This window comes from Miniopterus natalensis, chromosome 2, assembly GCF_054644295.1.
Source record: "Miniopterus natalensis isolate mMinNat1 chromosome 2, mMinNat1.hap1, whole genome shotgun sequence".
Taxonomy (NCBI): Eukaryota; Metazoa; Chordata; class Mammalia; order Chiroptera; family Miniopteridae; genus Miniopterus; species Miniopterus natalensis.
Window position 1 is genome coordinate 23,923,716 of NC_142082.1, and position 13,624 is coordinate 23,937,339.

At 40.0% G+C, this 13,624-nt stretch overlaps 1 protein-coding gene across 1 annotated transcript in view; it reads left to right on the plus strand.

Annotated features, from left to right (window-relative positions):
- Positions 1 to 376: 376 nt before the first annotated feature.
- Positions 377 to 13,624, plus strand: part of HOOK3 (hook microtubule tethering protein 3) — an 81,696-nt gene continuing 68,448 nt past the window's right edge. Inside the window, exons 1-3 of the mRNA XM_087814196.1 lie at positions 377 to 530; positions 5,915 to 6,000; positions 13,170 to 13,242. Of these exons, the coding sequence (XP_087670322.1) occupies positions 474 to 530; positions 5,915 to 6,000; positions 13,170 to 13,242 (216 nt within the window). The 5' untranslated portion in view covers positions 377 to 473. The remainder of the gene's footprint in view (positions 531 to 5,914; positions 6,001 to 13,169; positions 13,243 to 13,624) is intronic.

Below are 13,624 nucleotides of genomic sequence, written 5' to 3' on the forward strand. Positions count from 1 at the left end.
TTTGAACTGCGGGCACAGGCGCACGCGCATTGCCGCGCTTCCGTGAGGACGCGCGCGGAGGACCCGCCGTCGCCGCCAGGGCCCGGCGCGCGCGCGCCGAGACACGCAGGGGCCGGCGTGGGGGCGCGCGCGGCGGCGGCGGCGGCGGCGGGGAGGCGGGCTCGCCGGAGCGCGACTGCGCGCGGTGGCCTGTGGGCCGCGGCTCCGGCGAAGGCTAGGGGCGGGGACGCGGGCTGCGGGCGTGGCTGGGGGCGCGCGCAGCGGACGCGCGTCCTCAGTGAAAGGAAAGGAGGGGCACCCGGGGTGACGGTGCGGGAGCCGCTGCCAGCGCCGAACCAGAGTCGGCGGCCCGCGCCGGAGGACAAGGTGGGCAAGAGGACAGACCTGCTGCCGGGACTCCGACGCGGCCCCAGTGCGAGCGGCAGCGCTTTCTGGCGAGGTGGGGAGGCGCTGCCAAGCCCCAGCAGGGGAAGATGTTCAGCGTGGAGTCGGCGGAGCGGGTGGAGCTGTGCGAGAGCCTTCTCACTTGGGTATGTGGTGACCAGCGGGTACGGGGAAGACCCCCTTCCCCAGGCCGCCTTTCCGGGATCCCCCCCATGCTCGTCGCGGGGGGCGAGTGCCCAGGGCATCGGTGCCGTCACATCCGGGGCCTGGGGCGGGCGGAGCCGGGCAACGCCGGTGCGGGCCGCGTCTTCCCCCGCGGCCGGGCGGGGGTCGGCGGGGCGCTGCTGGGCGCGGGAGGTTCGGCCCAGGGTCCGAAGGAGACTTGCCGGGCTTGAGGTGCTGGCCGGGCGGAGGCTAATGATGGGGTGCAGGCGGCACTGTAATTAGGGTTTGCAGCTGCTGAGGCGCTGGCGCTTCACTCTCGCGCTGCCTGGGACACCGACGCGTCGCTTCTCCCTGCCCCTGGGGCAGCCGGTAGAGGCCCTCGGGACCCCGGTCGCGACGCGCCTCGCCTTTGTTGTGACGTTCACGGAAGATGGAGCGCAGCCCCTCGAGGGCTGAGGCGGCCCCCGGGAAAGGAGAAGTACTTTTAAGGGAGGGTAGGAAAAATACGAAAAGGTACGCAGAAACACTCTTTAAAAATGCGAGATGCACTTCAGCGATTAGGAAGGAAGCGGCGTGGAGGTACTTATTACGGGTGGCGAAGATAAAAAGCACATCTGGACGGCGTTTGAGTCAGCAGTGAAAGGACGTTTTTCAGGGGCAGCGTTGTGGGATTCTCGTGTTAATTTCCTAAACGCTTATTGAAAATGCTCACGTTTTAATGTAAATACGTGTTCGATCCTGATGCCAGCGCTCCTGCCCTTAGCAGCCTCTTCAGGAGCTGGACCTAAACCCCGCGCCTGTGTTTCTCAAACCGCCGTGTCAGTGGCTGGCGAGGGCGCGCGTGCGTAGAGGTCGTCGGAGCCGCGGGAGAAGCCTGGTGCTTCTTTTGGAGCATTCATTGGATTCATTGCTAAAAATGTTAAATCCCGTTTCTAGAATAAAACACCAGTATATTTACGAAGGTGACTACCTCGTTTGGATTAATGTTCAATGTGAAACACAGATGTCAAAGAAATTGATTTAGCGGTGCCCTGGGTTTGGAGTTCAGAGTTCAGATCCCTGGAGTGTATCGACGTCACTCTCCTCTGTGGGGCACTTCGGGGGAAAGGTTAGAGACACATTATTACCTTAGGTTGGTTGTTAACAAACGTAATGAAAATCGTCTGAGATTTTCATAATTTGGCTTATGCCGTGAATCGAATGATGTCTTTTGAAGCAATACACACAATGGCAGAGCTTGATAATATTCATTAACTTTTATATTAGTCCATTCTTGGGATTTCAGATTGTTTGCAATAATATTAACATACAGCTTGCAACCGGAATGGATTCCAGCTTCAGGTGGGGAGATGGGTTTCACTGCCGTGTTTTAGAGGAGAGAAAAAGTGATAAGCTGCACAATGTGGCCAAGCTTTGACTAGGCAGAGGAGAGATAAAAGAAAGAATTACCACATTCTTTGATACTGTGGAAGGAATGGGTTTGGCAGAGGTTGTAAACAGAAGATTAAAGATCTTAAGATGTGCTTTTTTTGAGTGTGTACAAAGTAGAGCCTTCCTCCATGCTAGAAAAAAGCATGAGGGCAAAGATGAGGAAGCTAAATGAATTGGAAGTAGGGCTGCATTGTTTAAAGTCTAGAAAGACATGTCATGGAAACAAAGAGGTGTATTTCAGAGCCATCTGCAAAAAGGTGGTAGTGCAGTTATTTGAGTGAGAAATGCTAGTGTAATAGAGGAAGAATCATAGAGGGAAGTTTAAAGGGATACCGACAGAAGCACACAATATGAGAGCATCTACTGGGAACCTGGTAAAATGTCAAAACAGGTAATCAGCTGTAGAGAGGTCAAGGAATATGGCATTGTAGAAAAGGCTTTTTGAAATGCCACTGGAAGGCTCATCAAGCAAAATTTCGGAAGAGAAGATTAGAGATTATCGGACAAAACTGGAGAGCAGAGTTCACACAGAGATGCACCATTCTAAGATTTGGAAACATTTTAAAACATTGTACATTGAAATGTTTCCAAAGGAAGTTGAGTTTAAATGCTAGGTTTGTTCTCTTTTAGTTGTCATTATAAAAAACAATAAATATTTATGTGGAAAATGTTTGAGGTACCTGAAAATGTACCTTCAGCCTCATAGCTCCCCTCATGTCTGGAGGCCAGATTAATGCTGAACACAATTCTAAAATTAAATGGGAGGAGAAAATTTATACAGTACATTCCAAAGAAAAGACTCCCATTTAGAATAACTTACTTTATTTGACATAAACTTACTGCCAGCTTGGTTGTGTGGTTTCTTTGCACACAGCAGGTTAGAAGGTAACTGCAGCACTCAGCAAAATATAGACAGCTGTCAGTAACATAGGAGATTCAAGAATTCAAAAGTTCAGTCTGGGTGATTCAGTCTTTGAGCTTAGATACTTCAAGAGTCCCCATGTTCAGTTAACGAAGATCATAATTATGATCCCGAATCTCAAATAAAAGTTTACAGTATGGCATTTAGTTTGAGGTAAGAGGTATGTAGTACGATTTAGAAGTTCTTCCACTAGAAATGGTAAAAATAATAAAAGCTCAGCACTTAAAGGGATGACTGTTAGTCACCTATGCAGAATTCAACTCTGTGAAATATCTCGTTGCCCCAAATGCTGGTTAAATTGCTGTTGTATCAAAGAGCTTATTAGCCCGAGAACCAAATGTTCCAAATTTTTGTTGAAAGAGGAATGCTTATGAAAAGACAAAGTATGACCTTACCAATGGAAAACATCTTGGGTTTAAATTCCAAATCAAAGTTTATGCTTCAAGCAAGTTTAGCAAGATGTGCTTGAAAATCTCTACCTCCTCTCCCCACCCTGAGTCAAAAATGGATTCTTACCTGTTAGAAAAATGTGCCCTGCCTGTTAACACCTGTCAAGCCTAATTTCTTGAGCTGTACATGAAAGGATTGCTTTTTCCTAGGTTATAGAGACTGAAACACCAGAAAGAACCTGGAATCGACCAGTTAATGACAAGAAGCTAAGTGGAAAAAGAATCATCCCACAGGCTCAGTACATTTCTCCTGGGAAACCCAGTAACATTATCATATCCCTATAATTTTCATACTTATTTAGCAGCCTATAAAATGAACACTAGTGTATAAAATTAGGGAGGGTGTAATTTTTATGATGGTATCTTCCCCATTTCATTCTCTGTGTTCTGCCTAAGTCCATCCTCAAACAATTTTTGTCTTCTAATGGACAAGTGAAATCAGATGTACAAAAGTTAAAGCAAATATTTTTTTAAAGCTCTATTTTTTTTTAATTGGGCGTTGGTATAACATGGTAATTAAGAGTATAGGTTCTGAAATTAGACCGCCTGGGTTCAAATTCTGATTTTTGTTTTATACTAACTGTGGATGACTTTGGACAAGTAATTTCACCTCTGTGTTTCAGTTGCATCCAATTTAGAACTAAGAAGTGGCTCTTATGCTTTAGTATTGATCACCTTCATTGGAGGGTTCATTAAAACACTGAATGCTAGGCCCCAGGTCCAGAGTTTGTAATTCAGTAGATCTGGGCTGGAGCCTCATAGTCTGCATTTTTGAAAATGACTGTTCTGCAGCAGATTTTGTTAACCTTAGCATTACTGATATTTTGGGCTGGATAATTCTTTGTTGTAGGCTCTGTTTGTGCAGTATTGCATGTTTAGTAGTAGCATCCCTGGCTTCTACCTACTAGTTACCAATAGCACCCAGCTAGTTGTTAGAAACAAAAATGCCTCACTGAGAGTGAAGTTGCTCCTGGTTGAGAACTTTTGCTCTAGAAACACTAATTCCAGGTGATCTCATGCTTTATACTTTTCTCATGCTTTTATGGGGGAGGGTGATGTGGAGGTTGGGTGGTGTTAAAATGGCTTCTTGGAATTAAAAGAGAGGTTATGACCCTTCAGGTAGAACGTTATGCCTTAATGCAATTGGGTGCAGTTATCTTTAAATTTTATTGTGCTGCTATCCTGAAGTATTTTGGAGATATATAATCCAATCAATAAAAATGTGTGTGAGGGCAGATGGTCACCTGAGTGTTAGTCCCAATATTTCCAAGGTCATTGCAAGGTGAACAAAAGCAAGAATTCATTTAATGATGATAGTGATTCTCAATAGAATCATATGGTCTTTATACAGAGGTGGGCAAAAGTAGGTTTACAGTTGTTCACATGGAAAATACAATAATAAATAATAATACAAGAATAAATTCTGTGTTTTGTGTACTCACAACTGTAAACCTACTTTTGCCCACCCCTGTACAATGCAGATCTCCTGGCCTCACACTCTTGCTTACTCCCCATTGCTCTTAGGATAAAATCATAAAGTGACTTATGAGGTTTTGCACAATAATGCTTCCTTTTTAACCCTTACACCATTTTACTCTTTTCCATGTTCCATCTCTTCCTCCAATTTCCACTCCCCCCATCCACACCAAGCTGCTTTTCATTCCTGGATTGGATCCTACTCGCACTTCTAATCTTTGTGCTTGGTGTTTACATTTCCTATAATATTCTTTCATTTTACTGACCTATAAACTGTGTGAGAGCATGGCCTGTATCTGTCTGTCCTCGGTGATTTATTTCCTTCTAAATCTTGGCTGCACTGCTGGGTGTAATCATTGCTGGCTCTGCTATATTATCTTACTCATGGAAATAATTTCTACTATTTTTTGGCCACATCTTGTTGACCAATACAAAGTTAGTTCTAATTCAGAATACATTAAAATCAAAGTGAATTAAATATCTAGCCTAACCATAGAATGACTTTTACATTTGTATAAATATTTTTGGCCATGCTTAAACAAGGGAGGCTTCAAGGTTTTTTAATTTAGTGGTTCAGTTTTGGTCTCCAGGCCTTAGTTTTCCTACACCTCTTCTCTGCATTCCACTTCATTGGCCTCATCCTAAGACAGATTCCCTCAATAGCTGTAAAGTTACTGCTAGTGGTGATGGAGGCAACATATATATTCACATCTAGAGGAAATCGGCTCTTCTTTCCCAAAAGTTCAAGTAAGCATTCCCTTGCATTCTCTTTGGTCAAAATTGTCTTTGCCCTATGCATCCCTGAGTCAGTCATTGGTAGAGGGGATGAGGGTACCAGGACTATCTTAGATTGATCATCTATGAGTAGAATGGATGCTGGGAAGACACCCAGTATCCTCCACAAAGGATACTCTTTTGCCAAAGGGAAAAAATTACAGTAGTAACCTGCAGGAAATTTCTCATAAAGGAAAATATTTCCAATTCTCGTGCCTTTCAAATTTATTAAAACTCCCCAACATGTGGTAGTCACAAAAAAGAAGCCTAAGAAATCTATATAGTTAACCATGGAATCTTTTTATCCCTTCAGATCCAGACATTTAATGTGGATGCACCATGCCAGACCGTGGAAGATTTAACGAGTGGGGTTGTGATGGCCCAGGTTCTTCAAAAAATGTAAGAGTAAATTGCTTTATCTTTTTATATGTTCTTATACATGGATATTTGATTAGATTAAAAACATGGACAAAAAATAAAGTGCTTACATGAGATGTGTGTTGCACGTAATGTAAGAACTGTAAGCAACAGTGATAATTTTGATGGTATGTACTTGTGTAGGTAGAGATTGGCTGCAAGTTTAATTAGGGTTGTAATAGTTATGGTACTCTAGTGGCTTTAACAGAATTATTTGTTCTTGTGTTTTCAGTGTAAGCTTGGCAGAAATTGTCATGTTAGTAACCAGATTTTACCATTGTAGAGGAATCTAGGAGGCTCACTCTTAGTAATAAGGCTGAAATGTAGGAGTGAGGTCTTCCCTGACCACCCATATAAAATAAGCAACAACATCCCCCTGTGCTCTGTATCCCATTTAACCCTTTGTATTCTTCGGCAAAGTATGTTAGCACTACCTGATATTTCATATATTTGCTTGTTTATTTGTTATTTGCTACTCCCTCTTCTCTGCCCCTCCCCCCCCAACACACACACTGTAAGCTCCACATAGAGGCAGGGTATTTGTCTTGATTACTGTTGTGTCCTAGCACCTAGGGCAATGCCTGGTGTTTGGTTGAACCATATGAAAATGACCTTTTTTTGTAGGTCAAAAATGGTCAAATATCAGCAATTTCACATGGTTCAGTCTGCATCATGGGTGCCCGTGTTTACTGAATGACTAAGGGAATGAAGTATTTATTTGGGATATATAAAACATACCTGATTGTTTCCTTCTAAGTACTTTGAAAGCATAATAGTTGTATGGCTATCTTCAACTTTGGACATGGGAATTTTTCAAATAAAGAATTACCTGTGAATTTAAGAATTCCTTAGGTTTGATGCAATTTGGAGTACTTCTCAGCCTGATGGTATTAAAAGGTTTGCATATGACTAGCTAGGATTTCCCCAAGTTCTATTGAGAACCAGTGTCATCATTAAATGAATTCTTATTGTTGCTCACTTTACAGTGAGTCTTATACAGTTGCCCATCTGTGAAGCAGCTCGAATGCCTGCATTTCAGAGAATCTGTTTTCCTTTAGCATTGGGAACTCATGTTTGAAAACTATAGCTTATTGTTGCTTTCTTCTGGAACTTACATGGCAGTCTTTCCAGGTATACAGACTTTGATGCACCTCAAGAAGGCTCATTTGAAACCTGACCAGAGTGATCTTGTGATGTTCATGGTCACCTCTGAGTGGTATCCTAATAACTTTTAGCCTTTGAATGGCCTAGGGAGTTTCACTGAAGTTCTTAATAAAAATTATTTGTGGGCATGTGGACACAGAGCTAAGTGAGCTTTCCAGGCATGTGTCAGTAGATTAATTTTTTGCTTAAATTTATTTGGATAGGATTTCTCTCATTTGCCGAAACCAAAAGAAAGACTGTGTTGAGTTCCCAAATGAAGATCATAAGAAACCATTATGTTCGGTGTTCTACAAAACGGTTATTTTAGTTTACTAGTCTTGTGGGCATATTTTTCATCGATACTTAGATTTTAACTTTTCCCCCCAAATTTCTTTCCTTTTTTCCTTTTGTTGAGATTTAACACATAAAGAAAAGCATACTTAAAAAGTGATGAATTTGTGTTAAGAAAAGCATACTTTAAAAGTATGTATATACACATCTATATAACCACCACCCAGATTGAAATATATAACATTTCTAGCCCCAGGTTTCACTTCATGCCCCTCCCTAATCAATACCTCTTGCCCCAAAGATGATTCTGACCTCTATGGCATTAATTTTTCCTGTTCTCGAGTATCTTATAAATTGAATCATACAGTGTATAGTCTTTTGTGTCTGACTCCTTTCACTCATTATAGCATCTATGCAGTTCATGTTGTTGCATATCATCTATTTTAAATAAGTGTGTAATATATTCAACTTCACCAGAAGTTCAATTCCTCTTTTGCCAGTTTGATATTTATTGAATGGCTACTTTGTGTCAAGCACTGGTGATAAAAGGATAAGCCACAACCCATAGGGAAATTGCCTTCAGAGAGTTTATAACCTGGGGAAATAACAGATTTTAAATAAACATGAAAACAAAGTTGCTACTATAACACGTTCTGCAAAGAAGTATGTAGTGCTTTGAAAGTTAGAGTGGCTAAAGCAGAGATGGGGAGCCTGGGATAAAATAAAGATCGAAAGGTAGGTGGAGCCCAGACCATGTAAGGCTTTGTGTTTGTATTCCAAGGGCTATGAGAAACAATTGAGGGATGGCAGGGGGTAACATGATCAGATTTACATTTTGAAAATATTCTGGCTGCATGAATAAAATGAATTGGAAAAGACCGTAATGATGAGGGATGATTGATTGGAAAGAAATTTGTAGTAACTCAGAAGGGAAATTATGGTACTTTGGACTAGGAGGTGGTGAAGGAGATGGAGATAAGTAGATGGGCTCAAAATGGTATAGAAAATCAAATTGTAATGATTGATACGGGTTAGTTAGTAAAAGGTAGGTATCAAATTGACTTTTAAGTTTCTAACTTAAACAAATGCTACTGATGTGGGGACACTGAAAGAGGATCTGCTATGGAGGAGTGTCATGAGTTTAGTTTGGGGAACATTGAATTTGAATGGTATTGAGACATTAAGAGAAAATGCCAAGGTAGTAGTTGACCATACAAGTCTAGAGTTCAGAAGAAGAGTCCTAAATTGGAGATAATCAATTTGGGTATTTTTTTCTTTGAAGTCGTAAGTGTGGATTTAATTACTTAAGGAGGAGTATAGGGTAAGAAGAAAAATGCATAGCCTGAGCCTTGAAGAACTTTGACATTTAATTGTTCGTTAAAACATTAATTCGCAGAGGGACCAGAGAGGTATGAGGAAAGCCAGTAGAGTATGTGTGCCAAGGAGAGAGTTTTATTGGAAATAGCATATCTTTTCATTTCACTAAGTTGATAAGTAAAAAAGTATATATTTTTGTAGTTTTAGTAGAAATTTTATCAAATACGAATGGATCTGAGTAAGCTTATTGTTAGTATAACTTATTTTTTTCTCTAGTTTTTTAAGTCATTTTCTGGTCATCTACTGCCCAACTTCCCAAATTTTGTTGTTGTCTTCCCTCTCTCTTTTTGTTCATGTAGGATCATGTCCCCCTGCTTTTCTCTTTTTAAATTGATAGATTTTGTTTTTTTGGAGCAGTTTTAGTTTCACAGCAAAATTGAGTGGAAAAGAGTTTGGATGAAAAGGTTCCAGAGGTGGATACATGATGATGATTACACAACGGTGTGAATGTACTTAATGTTGTTGAACTTAAAATTGGTTTAAATGATAAATTTTGTTATGCATATTGTACTACAATAAACAAGTTTTTAAAAATTGCGGGAAAAGTATGACAGGTTTCCACATATTCCCTCCCCCATCACACACAGAGTGTCCCCCACTGTCAGCATCCCCACCAGAGTGATATATTTGTTACAATTTGATCAACCCACATGACACATTATTTTCACCCGAAGTTCCAAATTTAGAGTTCATTCTGTGTTGTATATTTTATGGATTTTGACAAATGTATAATGACATGTATCCCCCATTATAGTATAATACAGAATAGTTTTACTACCTCATAAGTCCCCTTTGTTCCACCTACTCATCCCTCTCTCCCCCCACCCCCTGCCAATCACTAATCTTTTTACAGTCTCCATAGTTTTGCCTTTTCCAGAATGTTATGTAGTTGGAATCATACAGTATATATAGCATTTTTCAGATGGACTTTGCTAAACAAAAATTTTAACTTCCACGGCTGAAAGTCTTTTTAAAAGAAAGGGTTTATTATTAGGCCTTTGCTAGCAAAAAGGAAGGTCAGTCTTCGGGCATGGAGTCTAAACCACCAGCAGCATGGCTAGGTAGAAAAGACAACATATCCCTCGTCCCAGAGTTTTGCAGGCATTTTTATACATCAGGTAGTGGGGAGAAAGATGTAAGTTAAGCTGTTGTGAAAGAATTTACATTAGCCATAGACGAAGGGGAGGGGAAAGCTGAAGCAGGGCTAGTTCAGCAGAGTCCATAAACCTATGGGTAAACAAGAAGTGGGGGCTCCTGGCGACCCACAGCACCCGGCTAGTCTCCCTTCTTAGAAATAGCCTCCAGCCCGGCTGGGCGTGGCAATCGGGGTTCGATTCCAGGTCAGGGCACATGCCTGGGTTGTGGGCTGGATCCCCAGTCGGGGGCCTGCAGGAGGCAGCCGATCAATGACTCTCTCATCATTGATGTTTCTCTCTCTCTCTCTCCCTCTCCTTTTCTCTCTCTGAAATCAATAAAGATATATTAAAAAAAGAAAAAAAAGAAATAGCCTCCTGGAAGTTAATGTAATAATCTCAGCATACACCAAGGGGTGTGAGCAGCCTATTCTTGTTTCTGCACTGCAGTGGTTAACTGATTAATACTTTTTTGTCTTTTCCTTCCACCCTTTGGCATGTTGTAATTTCATCTAGGACATCTCAGCATTTTCTTTGTTAGTTTCTTTTTCTTGGCAATATTGCATTTAAGGTTCTTCCATGTGTTTTTGTGGCTTGATAGCTCATTTCTTTTTAGCATTGCCCACCCCCCTTTTTTTCAAAGCTTTATTAAGATGAAATTGACATACAATAAATGCACTTTTTAAAAATATATTTTTTATTGATTTCAGAGAGAGGAAAGGAGAGGGAGAGAGAGAGTCATTGATCTACTGCCTCCTGCACGACCCCTGCTGGGGATCCAGCCCACAACCCGGGCATATGCCCTGACCTGGAATCCAACCGCGATCTCCTGGATCGTAGGTTGATGCTCAGCTGCTGAGCCATGCCAACCGGGTATAGAATTTGATAAATTTTTACCTGTGTAGATACCCATGAAATTTATCACCAGAGTCAAGATAATGAACATAGCAGTCACTTCAAAAAGTCTCCATGCGCTGGATGGCTAGCTAGCTCAGTTGGTTAGAGCATCGTCCTGATACGCCAAGGTTGTGGGTTCGATCCCCAGTCAGGGTACATACAAGAAGTAACCTGTGAATGCATAAATAAGTGGAACAACAAATCAATGTTTCTATCTCCCCCATCAATAAAAAAAGAGAAACTTAAAAAAAAAAAAAAAGTGGAACAACAATCAATCTTTTTCTCTCCTCCCCTTCCTCTCTTTCTTAAAAAAAAAAAAAAAAAAAAGTGTCCTCAGTCTCTCCTTCTTGCCACCCCTTTCCTGTGTCCAGGCAACCACTGATTTGCTTTCTGTCACTATAGATTCATTTGCATTTCTAAAAATTTATATCAGTGGACAGTATATTTTCTTTTTTGAGGGAAGGGGCGTGCCTTCTTTCATACAGCACAATAGTTTTAGGATATGTTCATGTTTTTGCCTGTATTTATAGGTTGTACATATTCCATTGTATGGCTATTGCATGACCTTTTCATCTGTTCATCTACTGATGAACATCTGGGTTATTTTAGTTTTGGCCTATTACAAATAAAGCTGCTGTGAACATCAGTGTACAAATCTTTGTGCAGACACATGCTTCCGTTTCCCTTGGGTATAGCTAACTCTCCAATAAACATCTCATGGCAGGGAACCAAAATACTCTTTATGTAATTAAAAGATTATGTAATTAAAAGAAAATAGACCTAAGAAACAAAATATCTATAAAAATACTAAGGCTTGCTAATAGAAATGCCATATTAAGTAATGGAATCAAAATAGAGTGTGTGTATTGGACCCCATCTTAATTTGGGTGAGTTTAATAAGAACATTACAGTGCTTAAATAATTTTAGCAGTAGAAATAAAATTTATTTTTTTGTTTTCTGTGAAGGCATTTGGCTGGTACATAAGTTACAGCCAAATACTGGAAAATCTAAGGAAATGGTTTTGTAAGTTTCGTTTTTGTTTTTTTGTTTGTTTTTTTTTTTTAGCAGGAATCAGGACATAGTAAGCTATCTTTAGCTTCTCACTTGTGAAGAACACTCCCAGTAAGATTATCCGTTGTTATTTCTATATCTGTGCAGAACCACAATCTTTTGAGATTTTGGAGAAAATTACTTTTATGTTGTTTTATCCTAGCCTGAGAGTGTCAGTTAAGGGCTACTTAGAAAACACTGCTGAAATTTTAACTACTTATTAAAACAGAGTTATGGCTAGATCCCTGCATAGTGAGTCAAAGTTTATTACTAGGAGAAGTCACACTGAATATAGGAAGGCTGTAGACTACTAATCTTGCTATATTCTGCCCAAGTAGTAGATTGGAAGGCTATTAAATGAACGTGCTACCACTTTCCAAATGCATTTCAGTTCACAAATATTTATAGAGAACCTACTATGTGTCAGACATGAGGTATTGGGCAGTACAGCAAGTGAATGGGAAAGAACGTAGACTATTCTGTGGTCTTGAACAGATAATTTCTTAGAGCATCAGTTTCAGAACCTTTGAAATGAGGATCATGCTGGGCTAAAATGTTTTGTTCTGTTTTTCTTTCCTTTCTAGTATTTATAGAAGTTGAGAGGTTTTCCTAAGAAAAATAACTCTAAGTATATTCAGGTCTGTCCTTGTTTCAGTTTATTTGTCCACATCAGTGTTATCTTAGATTTTAAGCCTTTTGCAAACAGGAATGGTGTCCAACTTTGTCTGATACTTACATTTGAGAAAATAGATTCTCTGTTTATGTCATTTAAAAAAATTAACATTTTAGAAGTACTGTTGGTGACATTTGAAGTATTAAATGGTGGAGGCCATTGAAATAGTAACTGAAAAATTTATTTTAACCTTCATAATATTTTTTTGGTCTATTTAAAATTATGTCTATTTAAAATTTTTAGATATTAGTGTGGTATCTACAGGTTATGTTAATTCCAAGTTAGTGTGTTTATCTATAATTCGTTTTTAAACTATATTAACTATATTATTTTTTATCTTTTAGTTTTTATGATAAAATATATGTTTTTTAATGAGCTAAGAGAAAATTGATTTTATAGAAATCTATAATTGTATCCAGTCTCATGTACTGAGTTATTCAGTGACTGATATGTGGCAAACACATGTTTATATTGCAATTAAGTTGTGATATAGGATGGGTTTCAGTCTTCTTTGTTTTTGATTGTTTGTTTGTTTTTAGCTTGATAGCTACATGATCTTAATATACTAGCTTTTTCTTATTCATAGAGATCCTGCATATTTTGATGAAAATTGGCTAAACAGAATCAAAACCGAAGTGGGAGATAATTGGAGGCTAAAGGTATTTTCTTTTTATTTTTCTATCTGTAAATTAATCTTTTACTTGTGTGTATATAGTATTTGTTGATTTTTTTTTTTTTTTATCAGATGTGGCCAGTGAGCTTTAGAAACTTAGGCAGTCTTCAGTGAAATAACCTAGAATTGAAGATTAGAGCTAATCTGATATGGTTCACCGAGGTGTAATGTAAATTAGTGAAGCATAGTGACTGAGGACAGCGACTAGAGCCAGAGCACCTGTGTGCATATCACATCTCTGCCATTTGCTATCTGTGGGACAGTCTTTTAACCTTTCTTTGCCTCAGTTTCCTCATTTGTGAAATGCGGATTGTAATAGGATCCACCTTATAGAAATAAATGAATTAATGTATGTAATGTACTTAGGA